At 36.6% G+C, this 20665-nt stretch overlaps 1 protein-coding gene across 1 annotated transcript; it reads left to right on the top strand.

Moving 5' to 3' along the window:
* Nucleotides 1-7: 7 nt before the first annotated feature.
* On the top strand, nucleotides 8-19538 carry LOC116798579 (protein adenylyltransferase SelO-like). The gene is made up of 19 exons (XM_032711089.1): nucleotides 8-356; nucleotides 1538-1656; nucleotides 1928-2056; nucleotides 2777-2841; nucleotides 2930-2986; nucleotides 3086-3184; nucleotides 7673-7740; nucleotides 8430-8517; nucleotides 9635-9704; nucleotides 10320-10392; nucleotides 10935-11018; nucleotides 13046-13175; nucleotides 13703-13747; nucleotides 13835-13916; nucleotides 14007-14099; nucleotides 15488-15567; nucleotides 16375-16418; nucleotides 18794-18873; nucleotides 19193-19538. The coding sequence occupies exons 1-19, from the start codon at nucleotides 179-181 to the stop codon at nucleotides 19313-19315; spliced, it is 1707 nt and encodes a 568-aa protein (XP_032566980.1). The 5' UTR covers nucleotides 8-178; the 3' UTR covers nucleotides 19316-19538.
* The last annotated feature ends 1127 nt before the right edge of the window (nucleotides 19539-20665 follow it).

Raw genomic sequence — 20665 nt, 5'->3', positions numbered from 1 at the left:
GAACACGGGGGCGGGCGCGGAGGGCAGCGAGCACACCGCCACCGCCCTCCAGCGGGGCGCCGACGGGGACGCCCGGGCAGCGGGCAGCGCGCCCTGCTTGCGCCTCTCGCCGCCCCCTCTTTGAAGGAGGGAGACCTCAGGCCCAGTGTCTTTGGGAACTCGCGGAAGGTTTGGGGACATGTGGTGGCCCCCCTGGCTGGCCGCCTGTCTGGCGTGGGGCTGTGTGGCCGCGCTGTGCGGCTCCCGCGGGCTCTGCTTGGCCCCGAACGCCTCCCACCCCGAGCCGGGGCAGTGCCCGCGGCGCCGGGGGTCGGTGGATCTCTGCGCCTGGGCCCTGTCCTCCGACAGCCTCCTAGGTACTGCATGCCCTGCTCCGGCTGTGTACCCCTGCCCTGCCCCGAGGCTCTTGCTTGGTGGGTTGTGGCAGCTACTCAAGCAGAAACTAAGTGAAGACCTGATATACACAAATACTACTTCTAAAATTAAAACCAGACTGGCCGTAAGGAGCTTTTTTGGTTGGTTGGTTGGTTGTTTTCTTTTCCGAGTCCCAGTTAATGCAAAATTGATAACGTGACACTTAACTGGCAGTACACAAAACGTTGTAGCTCTCAGGCACACAGAATTGCCTGTAATCGTTATGGTAATTTATATGATAACATTACAGAACTGATTTCATCAGGTGACACAATTCCTTGTGAGCATTAAGAAATAATAGTCAGTGATAAATCTTGTGTCAGCTGTAACAGGATTTGTCAGTAGAGGTATTGCCAAATATGGTTAACAGTAAGGGTCCAGAGATGCTGACTCAAAGTTTTTACAAAACAGTGTCTATAAAGTATTAGGATTGTATAATTAATGCGGAATTGTAAGATTGTTGCAAGCAAAAATCCATAAAGATGGTAAACCACACAGTATTAGTAAAGTATTTTAAAACAATATTTGTCCTCTGTTACCATGGATTGGGGCACAGAATAAGTCCGAAGGAAGAATGAAGCACATCTTCTGAGTACATATGTTATGCTACAGCGAGAACTACATCTTCTGAGCCTTTCATTCACTGTTTACATTGCTCAGAAAAGACTTCATAGGGTTTCTTAGGTTACATGGTGATCATTGCTGCATATGGACTATATACAGCAGTTAATGGTGCACAGCGACTTAAGTCTGTTGCACTACATTGTGCAGCACTGAACTACATTCAGCTGTGGGAATAGCTGAACTCTGTCTCATATAAATATCTTTTAGGGTTGTATATAATGTAGTGCAATATGAAACTGCTTAGATATGGTTTAGATCTTAAAAATAGCATGCCCTGCTAGATTCTTTTAACTGCAGAATTCAGTCTTTCTTTTCAAAAATTCCAAACGGAATAAACCCCTAAATTTGTTTGGGCTTGCTTTTCATGCAGGCTTAATATAAATTGTGGTAAGTACTTTAGTTTTAGTTGTTTCTGGATTATTTTTATTTGATTTAAGATGAAAGGCATTAGAAAGATATGATTAATTTTTAAAAGACATTTTTTCTCTCATGTTTACAGATCCTTTTCCAGTTGATGTGATCCAGGAAAATTATGTCCGTAATGTGAGAAACTGCATTTTTTCAATTGTTTATCCTACACCTTTTAAATCTAGAGTTCATCTTGTAGCTGTTTCAAAGGTTGGTTGTTGTTTTTTATTCCTCTCTAATTAGTAGAGATTGTTAATATGTGTACTAAAGTATATTTTAAAGTATATTTTAATATTCATATGCTATTTATTGTTAAAGCATCTCATCACTATATACTTTAAACATATTTAAAACATACTTAAACATATATAAAACATATTGTGAACTGTCTTTTAGTAACAAAATCTGTAGCAAAAACATGTTCATTACCACTGACAATTCAATCATTTTCAAGTACTAACTGTATTCTTTTTTTCTCCAGGAAGTTCTTGAAAATATTTTGGATCTTGATATATCTGTCAAAGGAACATCTGATTTTCTTGAGTTCGTCAGTGGTGGGAAAGTGATACTTGGGTCTGTTCCATTGGCCCATAGATATGGGGGTCACCAGGTAACTGTGGCACTCATTTCTTCCAAGTTGAATTATGTAGCATTTTCATGTGAATTATACCTTGATAATACCTGTAAGTACATGAACACTTATTAACATTTTGATTGCAGATTTGATTTTCATAAGGGGCTGCAGGTGGAAGAAAACCGTAATATTCTTTCTCAGTACCATGTTTACTTCCTCTGCTTCTGTTTATTCCTGAAGCAAATTGTCTTTTTGACTTCCATTAGCTGCTGACTCTGCTTAGCACCCCTGCAGCTGAGCCAGCTCTGATTCGTGACAGCTCAGAGGAGTGAAGAAGGGCAGAGCCTCACTGCAATACCATGATTAATAAGAGTTAAGCTTTATTGCAATTGGTGTGATTATTAATGGAGAAGAATGGTAGAATTTGGTTTGTAATTTCCAATTAAAAATAACGAAACAAGCCATGTGAGTTTAAAGGCTCATTATACAAGCGAGGCAGGTCTGTACCTGTACATCATAGCTGGAAGGTGAAAAAAAGTGGGGATTACTGCCATTATTCTTTTTCTGTGGTTTTCTGATTAATAATTAGTGTGAGTGTGGAAATAACAGCTTTAGGGATCAACCTCATAATGACTGTGTGAGAAAATGTGTCATTATATTGTGTAGAACACAGAGAACCTACATGTAATTTGTATTGTTTCAAGTATAACTGTTATAAATGGTAGAAGAAAATAACTTGATTTTCATTTTTGTCAGTTTGGTACCTGGGCAGGTCAGCTGGGGGATGGAAGAGCCCACTTGGTTGGAGTATATACAAACAGGTGTGACTTTTTTTTAAATGACTGATTCAACTCTGTGTTCAGTTTAGCTCAAGGTGTGCTGTTAAAAATGCTAATGGTATTTTTGCAGGCATGGTGAGAGGTGGGAACTGCAGTTGAAAGGGTCAGGAAAGACCCCATACTCCAGGTAAGTTGCAGTTGTTCTGTGTACACCAAAACTGAATGTTTTCTTTTTGAAATTTGCTTTGATTTTATGACCTATTCCTTATTTCTCTGTTCTTTGTAGGAATGGGGATGGAAGAGCTGTGCTTCGCTCTTCTGTTAGAGAGTTTTTATGTAGTGAGGCCATGCACTATCTTGGAATTCCTACAAGCAGAGCTGCTAGGTATTTTTCTTTTCTTTTTCACAGTATCTTCATTTACAGGTAATTTTGTGACTGAGTTTCACTGAGCATCAATAATGCAGGACAGTTAGTTTCCAAGACAATAGGTCTTTTCATATGAGTGCTATCAGAACAAAATATATCCCTCCAGTTCCATAGATTTTTGGATAAAACTTTCCAATAATAATAAGCTCCAGCAATTAATCACATAGCTTTTGTCTCTGCTATGCTTTAAAATACTACTTCATTTGAAAACAATATTGTGTACTGTCTGTGTCTAGCGGTAAGCAGCTGTTGTTCACTGGTAAGACTGTCTTAACAGAATTACCTTAGTTTGAAATGTGGCTCATCTTGTAAAGAAAGTAAAGAGTGGAACTTAGACTGAGTGATTATATCTGACACTAACTTGCCTCTCCATGGTTTTTGATATTTCAATCAAGAGTTTCGTCTCTTTAAAATACAAAGAAATGGTTCTCTTACCACTGACTTGCAAAACCAGCTGGGCTGGATTCCTGCCCTGTAAGCAGTAATAATACCTTTAGTGTATGTGGATAATCAATGACTCTATTAATACATTTTTCATGGTTAATAAATGAGTCTTTTATTACACTAAAGTTAAACATTTGAGTAAATTTTCCTAGAATCCAGCCAACTAGGAAAATGTTGAAAGTAGCTATTTTTGTACTGTTATAGTCAGTCAGTTGCACATTTTAAGATTGGTGGGAAAAATTGTCAGTCATATGAACAGATGTTAATATTGGAGGTAGTACTGAATGTAGGCAATTGCTCTCAATTCTTTATTTATGCAAACACCCCTTGAGCAAAGAGATTTTATAAAAAAAATTCCAAAACTAATTCTCTTTGAATCAAAGGAGACTTAATACTTCACTCATTTGGATGATTTTCTCAGAATCAAGTAACTGATTATTTTCAGATTATCATGTTTAAAATGTCAAGTTGATTTTATGTTCTAAGTAGTCTCAAGTCTGTACTCCAACATTTAAGGCTTCAAAGAAAGTAAATGTTGTGCAGAAAAGGCCTGTATTCAGCTGCCACATGTCTAGGTATCTGTATTTGCGAAGTGTCTGCAAATCTCTCTAGCATTAGTTCTATCACATTTGCTCTGTTGAAATGCAGTGCTTGTAAAAGACATTTTTGATGGTTTATTCACTGACTTCATCCTGAGACCCTTTGCTGTTGGCTGTTAACGCAGAACTTTAAATCTGTCTGAATATCAGCAGGAAAGCATCAGGCAGGTTATAGCCTCTCTTTGCTGTCGTCTCAACAAATTGTTCAATGCCAAACTAGTACGAAAGTACTCTTTAACTCTGCGCAAATTCTACTGAGCACACAGCGTGCTTTAGTTCTCTGCTGGCAGATTGGTTAAATGCCTGGCTCTCTTAACTGCTGTACAAGATCTCCAGACTGTTTGCAAGACCTAATTTGGAAAAACCCCAGCTGACATCCATATTCTTCCCAATGGGGAGCTGTTGTACTGAGGCTGGTGGGATGCACTTACAGAGGTCTTGTCACATCTTGGCAGAAGTGGGAGGAAAAGCCTTACAGCTTATCCCAGAACACCCAGCAGGTTGGTTTGATCTATTAATGTTAAGTACTGTGTTCCCAATGGGGTGCCACAGCTTATGACTGTACTGCCAGACAAAGAACACTTCATACAGTACCATTTCAGTCACATACTGGGACTAGCAGTGAGCAGTGTCATGCATTAGGTCAAAAAAGTGAGCTAATATGCATAATTTTCAGAGTGGTCTTTACTTGTATAGGGTTTGATGTTCATGCAAAAAAGCAGACAGAGCACTTTGGAGTGTGAAGTCCAGCCCTTAGGTGAGAGCTGGGTAGGAAGGGATATAATCCATCCATCCTTCTGTGAGTGCTGTTCCAAGCTTCTTTGGTGTAAGAGCAATTTCGGTGCTCCATTTCCTGTGGTTGAGTGTATATCTGGTCTGCTGCTGCCTTCTCTACAGTAATGGTACTTACCAACTAAGGGACCATTTGAAAACTGCATTTATAGTGGGAATGTATCTTTATGTGGCTGCTCAGCTACCTGGCCAGCCCTTAAGTGTTGCATGTCCATTAACTTGTATTGGTAACTAAATGTTGATGCCCCTATGGATTTTTTGTCAGCAATAAAAGAAGTGCTGGTATTCTACAGAAACTTTGCAGAGAGCCTGCTAAGAGTTACAGAGTCAAAAGAAACAACCCTTCTGGCAGAGGTCTGTTAAAAATAGGAAAATTTAGTAGCATTATTATTAGCATTATTATTCTGATTCCTGTCCCCTCGTGCTCTGATACACACAATATTTTGTAAGTATCTGAGATTCATTCCCTGTATTTGAATTTTTTTATTTTCTTTTAAAGGGTTAAGATTTTCTTCTTCCACCTCACTTATGTCAGAGTTTTTTGTACTCAATCCTACAGACATACCAATTGGTTTCAAATGGGTAATTAAAAAAAAAAATCCTAGTGCTGCTTGTATCAGTACAGCTCCAGTAATGGGAGCAGATTCATTTCTAGATACATTTTCCCACCTTCTGGAACAATTCACTGCCTGTTTTTTGCAGTTAACAGAACATTCAATTTGAATATCTACTAGATATCTTCAAAAATACTGAATGTAATAACAATAATTTAGTTTCAAAGCCACAGTTGCTGTTGCAAGCAACTGCACTGTGTAAGAATTCAGAAAATTTCTTTTCATTATTTTTTTGGTACATATTTATGTATGCATACCCCACATTTTTGTCCAACTGAATTCTTTCTAAAATTTTATGCTTAAGTATGTAGACCTTGAATCTAGTGTACTGTCAAAATTTAACTCTTGGGAGTTATTTTAACACTGTGACTGTCTTCAGTCATGTTTATGAATGGAATATTAGGTTTGCTTCTTGATCTTTGCTGTGTACCTCCAGAAAAGTTTGATTCTGTCTTCTGTGCTGTCTTCAACTCCCTAATAGTCAACATATACAAGTGGCTGCATTAAATATTAAATAGTGTGCCACCCAACTATTTTGAATCATGGAATCATTGTTTGGGTTGGAAGTGACCTTTAATTGTCATCTAGTCCAGCCCTCCCTGCAATGAACAGGGACACCTTCAACTAGATCGGGTTGTCCAGAGCCCCATCCAACCTGACCTTGAATGTTTCCAAGGGTGGGGCATCTACCACCTTTCTGTGCAGTGTCTCACCACCCTTTGAGTAAAGAGCTTCTTCCTAACATGTAATCTAAACCTGACCCCTTTCAGTATAAAGCCATTTCCCTCATCCTATCACTAACAGCCCTTGCAAAAAGTCCCTTTCCAGCTTTCCTGTGGGCCCTCTTTAGGTACTTGAAGGTGCTGTAAGGTCTCCCCAGAGCCTTCTGTTCTCCAGGCTGAACAACCCAAACTCTCTCAGCCTGTCCTCACTGGAGAGGTGCTCCAGCCCTCTGATCAGTTTTGTGGCTCTCCTCTGGACCCACTCCAGCAGGTCCATGTCACTCCTGAATAAAAGAATATTTTCCAGCTCAACAAGCAAAGATAAAGAAAAATTATACAAAGTTAGCTAAATTATCTTGCTGCTAGACTCTTGAACAAGAAGTCGTCTTGGCCTATTGAAGGGATAAGACCTCCTTCAGAAGACCAAGCATTTCCTCTGCCGGATTGTTAGCGTCATCCCAATTCCTTTGGAATGGAAACATCCTACTTTTTAACCTTAGAGGAACATGATACCCTTGCATAGTTTGTGAGGATTGATTTTTCCTGATTTAACAGAAAATACAGTGAAATTACGTATTTTGTTTCATAAAATTAATGTAAGTTGTGAAATATTTTAGAGCAAGTTGTTCCAAACACTCACAAATCTCAGTATTTGGGTAAATATGAAAATGTACAGGATGTGCAGAATTTCAAGGCAAATGAAAGGAAGAGATTGTTTTTAAAAGTCCAAGCGCTACTACCACTGAAGAAGGGATAATTGTAATATGTCATTAGAATTATGTCTTTTTTTGTGTCTTGAAAAGTTCCTGATTGCTAAACGTCCTAGATCTGTTCCCAGAGTTCCTGAGACAACAGTTTTGTCTCATGTAAAGGGCAACCTCCATCTGATGCAACAATTTGGTGTCTAATTTTTCTGTCAAGATTTCACTGTTGTCCTCAGGGAAATTGTGACTCATTTAATGTTATAATCACACTAATCAGTCACTGAGGTTCCAAGTGAATGCAGGTTTTTTTTTGAGTGCAGCCCTCTTGCCATGAACAGTGTGAATAATGAAAATTGGACGACATTATATTAAGTACAAAATAAATGCACCTTGCTAATGAACCTTGATAAGCCTTGGCTTACTCTTTGCCTATATAATTTTAAAATACAGAGCTATGCTACCAAAAAGATATTTCTTTTTATGAACAAAATGAATTTATATAAAATATGACTTCACTGTAAATTATTTTTGCTGAAATAACTTTTTAATGTTCATTTCTTGTGCATTACAGCTTAGTTGTAAGTGATGATGATGTGTGGAGAGACCAGTTTTACAATGGAAACATTAAGAAAGAAAGAGGTAATGAACATATTTTGAAATAATATGTTACAATGCTGTAACTTCATTCTCCATGCAAAAATGTGTAATAAAAAGTACTAAATAGGTTTAATTTCATTTACTGAGATATAAAGCTTGTCCTGGGAAAATCAGCCTGAAACATATCTTGGTTGAAGAGATGAAGCCCTATGAACAGGTCTTCTATGATTGTGGCATATGTGTTGCAGGAATATAATTTTCATTTTCACTTGCCATTACAAAAATGGTATAGGAAAATTTTCCATTGTTTCGATAGCAGTACTAGGGTGGTGGGAATGCTACAGTGGCTGTGCCATTGCTACATTATCTACACCTGCTCTGAAAAAGAGTGGGATGGCACAATATAGGCAAAATCTGTTGATGTTGGTTCTTTCTCTGTTCCTACCGTCTCTGGAGTAATTCTAGTATTAATGCACTAACAGAATTTTGCTTATGGTTACTGGTATAGCAAATTAAGCTTTATCATTAAAAATGTATGTGTAGTGAAGTAATATTATGCATTACACATATTCGTCTGTTATGTGTTAAGCATACTTACAAAAATACCAGTTTAACTGTGCATATATAAATTCTGTGTCTATAGAAACAACACATGATGGCTTTTACTATGCAACTGTTTTATTTTGCTGATAATCTGTTTACATTTAAACACATATGTCTCTGTATTTAAGGTGCAATAGTGCTACGTCTTGCCAAGTCATGGTTTCGTATAGGATCCTTAGAAATCTTAGCTCATTCGGGGGAACTGGATTTACAAAGGTTTGAATTTAATCTTCATAGTAACTATAGTAGTTTTCTCAACAATTGAATATATATTAGAATGCATGTATACACTTGGAATTTAGACATACATTATTTAGAAAGTAAGATTACCTAATTCAGAAAGGTAACCTGCTATTTTTATACAAGCATTCAAAAGATACCCCATCAGGGTAAAAAGCCTTGGTCTTACAAAATGAGAAAGGTTTTGTAGCTGAAATAATTCTGGTAACTAAGCACTAGGGAGGAGTTGTTTGCTTTGGAAAGATTTGTAAATTGAAAGTATAAGTTCCTACATTTTTCGTAGTTGTCTGTGAAGCTAAATTAACAGAAATATGAAATAAATCACTAGCATAAGTATGTTGTATAAAGTATGCTCTCCAGAAACGTGCAGAATTAGAGAAGTATGCTAGGTAAGAAATCATTGCACAGTTTTAAGCCTCTCAGCGTGACAAATTTTTAGATCTACTGTAAATATTTAAAAGGAGCACTAGAAGTTGTTCTGGGATGCTCACAAATGAGGAATAATTCATAACAGCAGTTGTACATTGTAGTAACTGATAATTTGGTTTAATTTCCCACATCACTCTACACGTCTACAATTCTTTGTTTTGTTTTCTTTTGTTTTTTAATCTCAGCAGATTTTTATTGTAAAACTGAAAGACTGAATTAGGGAACTGCTTTTAAGTTTTGGGTTGGGTTTTTTTGGGTTAAAGTATTTTTTGATTGAAGAATTCAGCCATAAAATTTACTTTTCGAGAATTCTGGTGAAGAATTATTCCTTGTAATTATATACATTTTTTTTTTTTTGCATATGCAAACTCCATTTTCCTGAAAAATGGATATTGCTGCATGCAAAACGAGATCCTGTTCTGCTCTGGAGGTTTAATGTGTGGAAATAATTTTTACTCTGTGTGGCAATCTCCAGCCGTGTTTATGACTGGAACCTTAGAGTTAGGTTTTATCTCTAAGCATTTGGAAAAAATAGACTAAGTTTTCTAATAACTATTTGTGGCAAGGTGTTGATTAGCAGTTTGCTGTTTGAAAACAAGAATTTTGAATGATGAGTTCTAAAAGTACCAGTTTTGTTTAAAGAATTCTGCCTCTCCTATTACAGAAGATTGCTGGACTTTATCATCCAGGAACATTTTCCATCAATAGCTATGAATGATTCAAATAGATATCTGGTAAGTCTTTTTTAAAAGTTATTTTTAATTTCCACAAGCATCTGAGCAAAAATTACACAACGCTCTTCAGAGTTTCAACTTTTAAAAGGTTTTAAATTTTGAAGTAAGCTTCCAGGCTTTATTAGCAGAAGTTTGTTAATTCTGTGCAGTAAAAATCTGCTTCTTGATTTTTTTGTTTTCTCAAAATCAAATGTGAACATTCTTCACCACTTTTTGTTACAGAAATGTTTATTGTGAAGCTTCCATTTTCTGTTATTTTTTTGTTCTCTTACTGCTCAGATTTTGAGTGAGCAGTGGTCATGAAGTTTTTCTAGTATAAAAGTAGTATATACAATATATTCTAGTATACAGACTAGTATATAGAGAGTATTTTTTTTTAATTTTAATTTTTAATTTCTTTTAGGACATCTGTAAATACTTACTTAACTGTAGTCTTTACTGGATAAGTTTATTATGCACTCACATAATGTAGAATGTGAATTAAAAGTCCCGACAGAAAGAGATATAAATTTTTAAAATAGAATATATTACATATTTCTAAGGTGAATAAAATGTTTATGTCATTTACTATTTTTGATACAGAGGACTTGAAGTAAAAGATGTATTTGATTTTAGGAATTTTTCTCTACAGTCGTATCAGAGACTGCAAATCTGATTGCATTGTGGATGTCCGTGGGGTTTGCACATGGTAAGCTCCATTGGCTTTCCAGGAGGGACTTTTTATAATCATATGCTTAAAAATGGGGTTTATTTTTCACTTTTGTCTTCAGTTCTTCTGCTGTCTCCTGGTGGGAGCATGAATTCCCAGAACTGTTCTAACAGTCCTGTGTATAAAGACAACGTGTCGATGTCATGTACAAGTTTAACTGCTCTGAATTTGATCCATCCGCATAAAAACCCGTCCTCTTATAGTGCGTAGGGTGCAGTGCTGCCCACCTTTGCTCCAGGTTTCTATTACCAAAGATAAAGTGCAGAGATGCGCTGCCGATCCGGCTCCGCCCTGACGGGCCCGAAGGGGGAGCGGCGCCACCTGGCGCGGGGAGCGGGGAACGCACCCAGCGCTTCCTCCTTCTCCTGCTTCAAGGAGCTGATTTTCCAGAGCCTCGTTTCTCAAAAGTAGCCGCTCCAGAGTTCTCAGATTCAGTGGATCTGTTTCACAGCAAATTTTCCTGCAGGCTACGGGGTCAGGTGGAATTTTAACTTTTGTTTCTCCTTTTTGTTTAATTGTAGGTGTGTGCAATACAGATAACTTCAGTTTATTGTCCATAACAATAGATTATGGTCCGTTTGGATTTATGGACTCCTATGACCCAAGTGAGTGTAGCACCTGGTTTTAATTTTTTTTTTTTTACTTAAAATAAATTCTTTTTATTAAATAATTTTTATTAAATTATGTCATTTCCGTGTGCATGAAAACCCCTAACATTATTAGCAGAAAAATCCTAAGCTTATGTATTGTTTAAAGAGCTTTAGGGAAAAAAATTGTATCAGTGGCCAGTTTCGTGATAGACTATACAGGTTGCAATAATGAAATATTACTGTTAAATCAATTTTCATGAGAATGTTTCCACTTGAACTTCATCAGTTGAATAGATGCTACAACAGAACCTTAGAAAACTAAAAGTTAGATATTGCTGGAAGTAGCCAAAAGCAAAAGTGGAATACAGTAATTTTGCGTGGATCAAGCTCTAGCTTTATAGTCACAGCGGCTAATTATATGTTTGAAGAAAACTAATCAAACCTACACAACCTTTCTTTGAAAGTATGAACCTGGTCTGGGATTGATATATATAGGTCCAGTATGTACATAAATGCATATTATTAGATTATTGTTTAGAGGTTGTATCTGAGTAAGCTTCAGAACCAGCAGTGATTATCTCACCGTGTGTTTTCATGAGCTTGCAGCCTCAAATTAAGGAAATCTCATGAGAATAAATGTCATATTGTTTTTACTGTATTGAATTATTATTCTATATTATTATATATTGAATATTCTATTATGTGGTAGGTTGACCCCAGCTGGTAATTAAGGACCACAAGCCACTTGTCCACTCTCCCCTGCTGCAGAATGAGGGAGAGAATTGGAAAAGCAAGGATGAGAAAAAGCTTATGGGTCAAGTTAAAGACAGTTGAATAAGCAAAGAGCAAAAAAAAAAGGGACAGAGGCAACCAGCAAGTTGCAAAGGCAATTACTCACCACCTCCCACCACCACACAGATGCTGAGCTGGTCCTTGAGCAACAGCTGCCTTTAAAAACTACCCCCAGTTTTAATTGCTGAGAATGATGTTATAGGGTATGCAATATCCCTTTGGTCAGGTGGGGTCAGCTGTCCCAGCTGTGTCCTCTCTCAGTCTCTTGGCCACCCCTACCCAAACTTTCCAGGGCTGCAGAGTGAGAAGGCCTTGATGCTGTGCCAGCAGTGCTCAGCAATATGTAAAACATTGGTGTGTTATCAACAATGTTTCAGTCACAAGTCTAAAACACTGTGCCCTACAGGCTGCTGAGAAGAAAACTTACTCCGTCCCAGCCACAGACAGTGCAACCTAGAGCCAGATGAAAGTCTTTAGAATTAAAATTCAGATTTGAACCACTTGCCAGATCTGACAGATGTGTCACAGGTCTCCTCCTTAGGGCTCTGTTTGTTGTCAGTGTCCTCTCAGGACTCAGGCAGTGCTGTGTGCATTGATCAGCTTACCTGCATTTGATCTGAGCAAGGAATTCATGCTACATCCACTCAGACTTTGTAGATAGGCATATATTTTAATTCTGGATACTTATAACTTGCAAAGCAGGTATTTGTTATCTCCCAAATAATGGATTTGCATACTGGAACATATTAGCCCTAATTTTTATGTGAATACATAAAGCTTGCTTGTACAACTGAGAAAAAATCTTGCTTAGGTGTCCTATGAAATACATGTTTATTATACATGTGACTTTTACAGAAATACTTATAAATCCTGAATCTAGTTGAACATTTGTTTGTTTAATCTGTTTGCTAAATAGTAGTCTATATGTAGAAAAAACATTGTTTCTAAGTGTAGAAGACATTGTTTTTAATGTAAAAATGGTCTTTTTCTGTTTAAACATTGAATTTATTTTATATCTTCAAGTAGGAAAATGTCACTTGTGACACATGAGAACTTGTCTGCGAAGGATGTGTTCCTTAGATTTGCATCTAATAGATCTTTTGTTAAATCACTGTAAATAAGTATCCTTGTGATCTGACTTTAAATATTTAGTAGCTTTAGGTCTTTTATGAGTTCACTCTCAATATTTTAACATTGATTGTTTATTGTAATTGCTCTGTTATGGAAAAGTAGTGTTTTGTTTGAAACAGATTTTGTTCCAAACACATCTGATGATGAAAGGAGATATAAAATAGGAAATCAGGCAAATGTTGGGCTGTTTAATCTGAGCAAGCTCTTACAAGCCCTAAAACCTTTATTGGATCCCAGGCAAAAGCAGCTGTAAGTAATCTTTAAAAATATCTTAATGCTTAAAAGAAGTAGTGAGATGGGAGACCCTCTAATCACCATATGCATAGGAAAGAAAAAGATTAGCTTTTAAAATCTTTTTTTTTTTTAAGTGGAAATTGATTCTGGATTAAGTATTAGTCAGAATAAGGTTGGAGGGAGGGGAGGAAGGTGTTCACTGGTCATAAATAATAGCAAAATAGGACCACAAAGAGATACTAGATCTTGTGTGATTCATTCTCCTTTCACTAAGGTAGGACCTTTGCCTCTAGTTTTCTGTTTTGTCTAGCTCATTCTTTAAGATGCTTACTTATGAAGACCATCCTTCTGAAGTAACAAGGTAGTATTTTAATACCCTGTTGTAAAGATTCTTATATGAAGGATGGATCCCAGATGATTCAGAATATCAGTGTTTCTGAGATATCAGTCAGAAGTAGTTTTCTTTGTTTAGTATGCAGTATGATTTTACCCACAGTAGCATTTTAGTTCGATAGAACTTGACATTTCTTTTGTTTTTGCAGAGCTTCCCAGATTTTGGAGGGGTACGGTGAGCGCTATTACAGCCGGTATGCAGTTTCAGAACTCAAACCTTCTAGTCACAGTACTATAAATTACATTATGTAACAATTTCCTAACTTTGTTATTATTTTCAGTTTCACAGAACTATTCAAAGCAAAACTGGGTCTTCTTGGGGAGAATGAGAATGATAACTATTTGATTGCTTTCCTCTTAAAAGTGAGTTTACTTTGCTAATTTTGTTGGGAAACATCTGAACTGATAGCCCATACTTGAAAAGCACTAATAGAAGGATCTTTATTTCACTAGATTATGGAAGATACCAAGGCTGATTTTACAATGACATTTCGAGAACTGAGTGAAATTACTGAAGACCAGTTAAGGGAGCTCCATATTCCTGAGGTATTAATACAAGCATCTAGTTTTAAGAATACTTAATATAGAACGAGTAAATCAAGTTGGACATTACCCTGATATACTAGAGGGTGTCTCAAGCCTGATTTTTCTGGGAAATACGTCATTGTAGCATTATTAAGGGAGAGTAAGTCTAATACATCTGTGTCATGCTCCTACCCCTTGTTAAGCCTGTGTCTGGTAATGAAGGATATGTTAATGAGAAGTGCTAATGGAAGGTGCATTAATGAAGAGTGATGAAGTCAGATTTTCAGCCTCTGGTACAGGTCCAATATGAGTAGTCATAAATTCTTATACACAGGTGGGAATGTGATTTTCTCCACATTTAAGGAGATCTGCTACGAAGACCTTTCCTCCCCCTCCCCTCCCTTTTTTTGTTGTTTTGCTTAAAAATACCTTTTGTCCAACAAGTGAAGTTGGACAGGGCTCATAAAGAAAATTTCAACCTCAGGTCAACTGAATTATTCCTAACATGGGTTTACCAGGTGGCCTAAACCTCTGCTCTTGGGCTCATCAGCTTATCACAGTATGTAATGATAAGTGAGATCCCATCTCGTCATAAACTCCTGCTACAACCCTTTGCTCAGAGTGGCCTCTGCCCTTTCTTGAGCACAAGATTGGTTTTAAATTTAACTACAAGCATAAGAACACGTTTTGCTATAGTTTCCTGCTCACCCTGCTATCTTATCCTGTGTTGCTGCTAGCTCAGCCTAAACATATTCTTCAGGACCACGTACAACCCTAAAAGAGATGAAAATATTTAAAAGAGATAAAATTTTTACCTGGGTTTAGTGCAATCTTTAGAAGTGGAAATATAGCTCAAATGTTTGAACTGGAGTGAAATGCTAGGCAAGTAATAATTGGGTGCCCTGCCAGTGAGGAGGCTGGGGGTGCACAGGAAGCTGGGAGGGCACAGAGCCAGGACAGCTGACCCGAACTGGCCATAGGGATATCCCACACCATATGGTGTCATGCTCAGCAAATAAAGTAGGGGAAAACTGGTGGAAGGCCACTGTTTGGGAACTGGCTGGGCATCGGTTGGTGAGCAGTTGTTTTTCATTTGCATCACTTGTTTTTCTTCAGTTTTATTTCTATCTCCTTTTGTTATTTTTCTTTTCATTACTATTATTATTATTATTATATTATTATTAAATTGTTTCAATTATTACACTTTTATTATCTCAACCCATGAGTTTTCTTACTTTTAACCTTCTGATTCTCTACCCTGTCCTACTGAGGGGAAGAGTGAGCGAGTGTTTATGTGGGGCTTAGTTGCCAGCTGGGGTTAAACCACAGTTTTCTTTTGCTTACTTTGGATTTTGCTTAACAGGAAGAAAATTCTGATTACCTGCCTTTAACTGTTTCTTTCTCTTTAGGAGTTCTGGACTCTCCAGGATCTGAGTAAACACAAATTATTTTCAGAATGGGTTACTATGTACCTCTTGAGATTAAAACGGTAAGTCTGATGCATTTTCAAGTGTGTATTTGCCAGAATCAGGCAAATTTAATTTGCAGTGCTTTTTCATAATCTTTGGTGGGTCTAATAAGCTCACCCAAACACGGTTTTTTATGCCTTTTTTTGGTTCTAGATTGTGCTGGATTCGATAATAATTACTATTGTAGTTCTGTTTTGACATACAGCTACATAAAAATTACATAGGAGGAGTGGTCTGTATTTTTATCAGATTTCTTTGGTTAACAATTTTTTTTAAAATACCAGTCCTACAGATTCAGTCCAAAAATCACAAACAGGCTTTGCAAATACATGGGAATGAATAGTGTTTAATTACTGGTAACATATATATATATATATTTAGTATGTAATAACATTGCTTTATGATGACAGCGGATGGAAGTTGAACAGTCATGAATACACAGACTGTGTTTGGAAAATGCTGATGTTGCATAGATAGGAACACTGATTCTTTTGTCTTAATAAAGAATGTAATGTGTTTTTCTTAGTCGTGTATGGTAGGTATGGCTAATAGTAGTGAAAAGACATATCAGGTACTTGGAAATTTTATTCAGTAAATACAATTCTTAGGAAAAATTAATACAGGATACAAAACCTACAAGAAGGGATACAGTCTTTTCCAAGTCTAATCATTCTTAGAGATTCACACCTGCTTCCACTGAACACAAAAGCAGAACACTTAATGATTTTAATGAAAGTCAGATAAGATATTTCTAAAAATAAATCAGCATAATCCTCATTAGCTAAAAGCACTTTCTGTTTTTCTTTTGGTTTGTTTTCCATGTATAGCAACAAGGGTGATTCAGACACCAAAAGAAGAACAAGAATGACAAGTAAGTAAAGCAATCCAAAGGAATTGGATCATTGGAAATGACAAATACTTCTTTACAAAGGTTTCTTTAGTGTTAGTTATTTTTCCTTTCGGGAAGAACTAAAATGTACTGTTCTTCTGAATGGGAGAAACTCTCATTACACTGCTGCAAGTCTTGTAACACTGTACATTCATTGTGGCTGTCTCTGGTTTCATCCGCTCTTGTGATTAGAATTTAGCCATGTGTGTATGGCTACACCTGTGAATATGTATGTACTTTTTACATAAGCCAAATGACCAAGAAATTCCTTGGCTACAGTGAGGCTCGCTTCCTCCTTATATATCCTGCCTTTCCCCTCCTTAAAATAATAAATCCTTAATTTAATTGTCTGTGTTTACGAAGAAATTGGTCAGACACAAATCCCTTCCATTATGAATACAGTCATAGTCAGATCAGTGGCTTGAAGTCTAAGTGTGTGAGAATGCTGTGGCTGCTGCCCAAGTTGTAACTCTTCATTGTAAAGAAGGGTGCTTCCTGAAAGGACCCCTGGGATTTGATTTCCGTGTGAGAGATGCCCTTCCTCTTCCTCTTTTGCTGTATCAGCTTTTCCTGAGTGCAAGTAACATCATCTTGATCTGCACTTCCTTCCTTCAGCAGTCTGGGAATGTCTTGGTTTGCATTGCTCAGAACACTGGTCTTGTCCGGTGATGAACCTTCAGTGACAGGAAAGGTTCTGGTAGGCATCCTGTACTGGCTCAGTGGACCAAGATTTGTCTTATGTTTAAATATGCCCAGAGCCTTTCAACATGTTATACAGAATTCAGGTTTCTGATAGGCACCCACTTTTTTCTTCACCCGGAGAAAAAACTCCTTGTGAAAGGACTATCTAGTCATAGAAGGCAGAGGGAGATGCTTTGATGCTCCAAGTTATTCTGAACACAGAGTGGCAAAGGTACTGCATTTTTACATCCATGCATTTAAATACATCACTTAGATGCCCCTGTGGTCTCTTTAAAATTGTTCGGTTTTTCTTTTTGTTTGTTTGTTTAAGCATTTGCTTGTAACAGCTGTCCCTTGTCAGTACAACTTGCAGCAGAAGTCTGGCTCAACACAGTCAACTCTGCATTTTTACCCAGCATTTCACGTTAAAGACAAAACTGTTGTGGGTCTTCAGATTTTTATATGGTTTGGGAAGTCACACCTAAATTGTGTATTGCTGTCTTTGACTGACCTTGAATATTTTGCCGTTAGCACCTCGTTATTCATTATCTTTCCCTAATTGTTAGTATGTGTCATAAGATACCTCACTTCTCAAAGTACATTGCCTTGAATCATTTGAAGTTGACCTCTTATTTTTATTTTTTCTTCTCTTTATTTAGTTTTCAGTTCTTTGTAGTACTTTATCTTATACCGCCTAAATTCAGCTCCTAAGGAGTTGATCAAAAAGTTTTGACAATCCAAGTCTATAATTGTATTTCTTTACAAAAGAAGCTTGTAAAAAAAAAAGTAGACCAGACCATGCTTATAAGGCCACAAAATTTCTTTTGCTTTGTCCTTTTCTTATGTCGCTTGTCTTTCTCTTTCATAATTATCTTGTCACTTGTGTTAATTACAGATATTTTTAACTCTACTGTGAAACTTGTCAATTTGCAATGGTTAAGAATATATTTCTGAGACAAATATTCTCCTGCTAATATGACTCACGGTTTTAATGTAAATTATAATTTTTTATATGAGTCATATGTTAATTTTTTCACCTTTAAAATATTCTTTTTAAGTAGTTAACACACTTTTCTATTGAAAATCTATTTACTGAACTAAATCAAATACTTGGCCAGAAAAATTAAAAGAGAGATTAAAAGGAAAGTTGAAAAAGTAGTTTATAAAAAATACAATTGAAATGCAACGTTAAAGGCCTTTATGGCTAAACTTCTGTTATATGATATAGGAGTATCTAAGTACATATACTTTAATGGATATCTTAATAATTACTTTTTAAAATAAGTAATAAAATATTCATTTTTATGATCTCCAGGAAGGTATTGACAACATTGAAATATGCTTCCCAGCAATGTAGCAGGAACCTAGGCCATGGTAAACTCATCACACTTGAGAAGTTTGCTGTGTTCTTTATGGGAAATTCTTTATATATCAATGTCATGTTCTTTACCATTCTGTTTGGCACTTTGGCATTACTGATTGTACAAGTTTAAAAAAATCCTTTTAGCAACTCATAAAAATAAATAGATTGATTAATTCCTTTTCCTTTTTATGCTTTTTTCCTTGATCTGCAAATTAAACCTTCTTGAATATTTCAATGACATGTTTTAATGACTGTATTTGCCTTTTGTTGAATATGTCTAACTAAATTTAACATGATTTACTCTTGGTTTCAGCTGTTAATCCTAGATACATACTTAGGAATTGGATGGCAGAATCAGCAGTGCAAAAATCTAATTTGAATGATTTCTCTGAGGTAAAATTATTTCTTTTTTTCTTGACATATTTAATAATAATTGGCATAATAGCTAATGGAACAGTTTTTGCATTTGCACTTTGAACTGTACTACACTTTGACCCACATTGTACTATCTAACACCAATTACAATTTAAAATATTAACAAAATTATTAATAGCATTAATTATAGATAGTAGTGACTATATTAATAGTAGTACTAATAATAGTAAGCAATTCATGTGATAGTTTCTGGAACAAGGAGGATGGTGGAAGAAACTTTTCTTGTTTGCAGAAAAACATTTTGTATAAAAACGTGCCCATTTTTCATTGCTTCCAGGTCCGTCTCCTCGAGCAGGTTTTACAACATCCCTTCCAGAGACAGGAGGCTGCAGAGCGAGCAGGCTACTCCCTGCACCCCCCAGCTTGGGCCAAGGATCTGAAAGTAAGCTGTTCATCCTGAGAGAAATTTGAACAAGGAAGAAAAATGATTTGGGTCGAAGCTCAGGCCTTCAAATAGGATTAATGGACCAAGCCACAAAACTCTTCTCCGTTATACTTTGTGGACTGGAATCTGCTACTTTGTTAGGCAAGACAAGGTCTTGGCCAATTTTTGTTGAAGTCTGAAGATGAAAGAAATGGATCACTTGTGTGGTTGCATCAGCCAGTTATATTGGTGTTGATAACTCTGCCTTTCACATTCTTCTGTGCATTACTTTGAATAACAATATTTAAGTTCTGCCAAGCTGTCACACTTAACCTCTCAGAATTCATAGCTGATCAGGTGGGTCTCAATAGCTTTTACTGACTGATCAATTTAAAATCCATCTAAGCTAGTTTTAATAATGTGGTATTTTGATTAATTTTCTTCTTGCTGTTACACACTGATTAAATATCATTGCATTCTGCAGACATACATTTTCTTAAGTCTTTTGCAGAGCTGGCACAGGGGATCATCTTACACTTATACCTTGACATCTTTTCTCTTTCTGATCTTGTTTTGTCCCATTAAACTGACAATAGAGATTTAAAGAAAATTCAGTTAAATAGTGAGCAAAGATGTCTGCTGAGACTGCTTCCATTTGAGGTATGGAGAAAGGTTAAAAATAACATGCTGCAAAATACTGTAAGCTCTACTGATATACATACTGCCATCATCTACGGACCATTTGTATGGCAATAGGTTAGACAGAGGTGGAAGGATTAACTTCTGTTTTTACAAATGCTTTGAATTACACCATTGGAAGATCTTTTTGTATTTTGCAGCATGTTTTGGTACCAGATCAAGCCAAATAATTGTATATCATTAAGATGGCAGCTGTCTTCTTTGAATGAAGTTTAAATCTTACATTTTAGAAATTCCGTGCTACCATGTACATACACAAAGTAGTTGATAGAGGTCTAATCATCACAGCATTTTATTTGATTTCTGGAGTTCTCTGTAGGCCTTAATTCTTCTTTGTTTTGAAGAAAGTTCAACTTCTTTTGTGTAAGATTAAGTGAAAGAGTTATGATTGCAGATGTAAATTGTATAAAATTGAGTTTATTGTGCTGTAACAAAAAAGAAGGGAGGAAATAGGGCGAGAGGCTGAGCGTTCTGATGAGAAGCGTGAATGCTAGAAAAGCCTTGTAGAAGTCTCAGTGCTTTTTTGAATCAGAGAAATTAGCTTATTGTGCAACATTTTTCTGAGGACATGTCCCACTTTATTTTGATGCTGTGTGTATATTTCATAAAATTAATTTGATTTAAAAATAGCTGGATAGCAGACAGCTGTTGTCACCTGTGTTGAAGATGTACACTCCTAACACCTTG

The sequence above is a fragment of the Chiroxiphia lanceolata genome, chromosome 1, assembly GCF_009829145.1.
Source record: "Chiroxiphia lanceolata isolate bChiLan1 chromosome 1, bChiLan1.pri, whole genome shotgun sequence".
Classification (NCBI taxonomy): Eukaryota; Metazoa; Chordata; class Aves; order Passeriformes; family Pipridae; genus Chiroxiphia; species Chiroxiphia lanceolata.
This window is presented reverse-complemented; position numbering and strand designations above follow the sequence as displayed.

What these genes read in the sequence shown, in the direction of transcription:
- LOC116798579 (XM_032711089.1), top strand. Translation starts at nt 179, where the DNA reads ATGTGGTGGCCCCCCTGGCTGGCCGCCTGTCTGGCGTGGGGCTGTGTG. An exon ending in ATCTTGTAGCTGTTTCAAAG is followed by an intron (nt 1,657 to 1,927) that starts GTTGGTTGTTGT and finishes TTTTTTCTCCAG; the next exon opens with GAAGTTCTTGAAAATATTTT. An exon ending in GGGGAACTGGATTTACAAAG is followed by an intron (nt 8,518 to 9,634) that starts GTTTGAATTTAA and finishes CTCCTATTACAG; the next exon opens with AAGATTGCTGGACTTTATCA.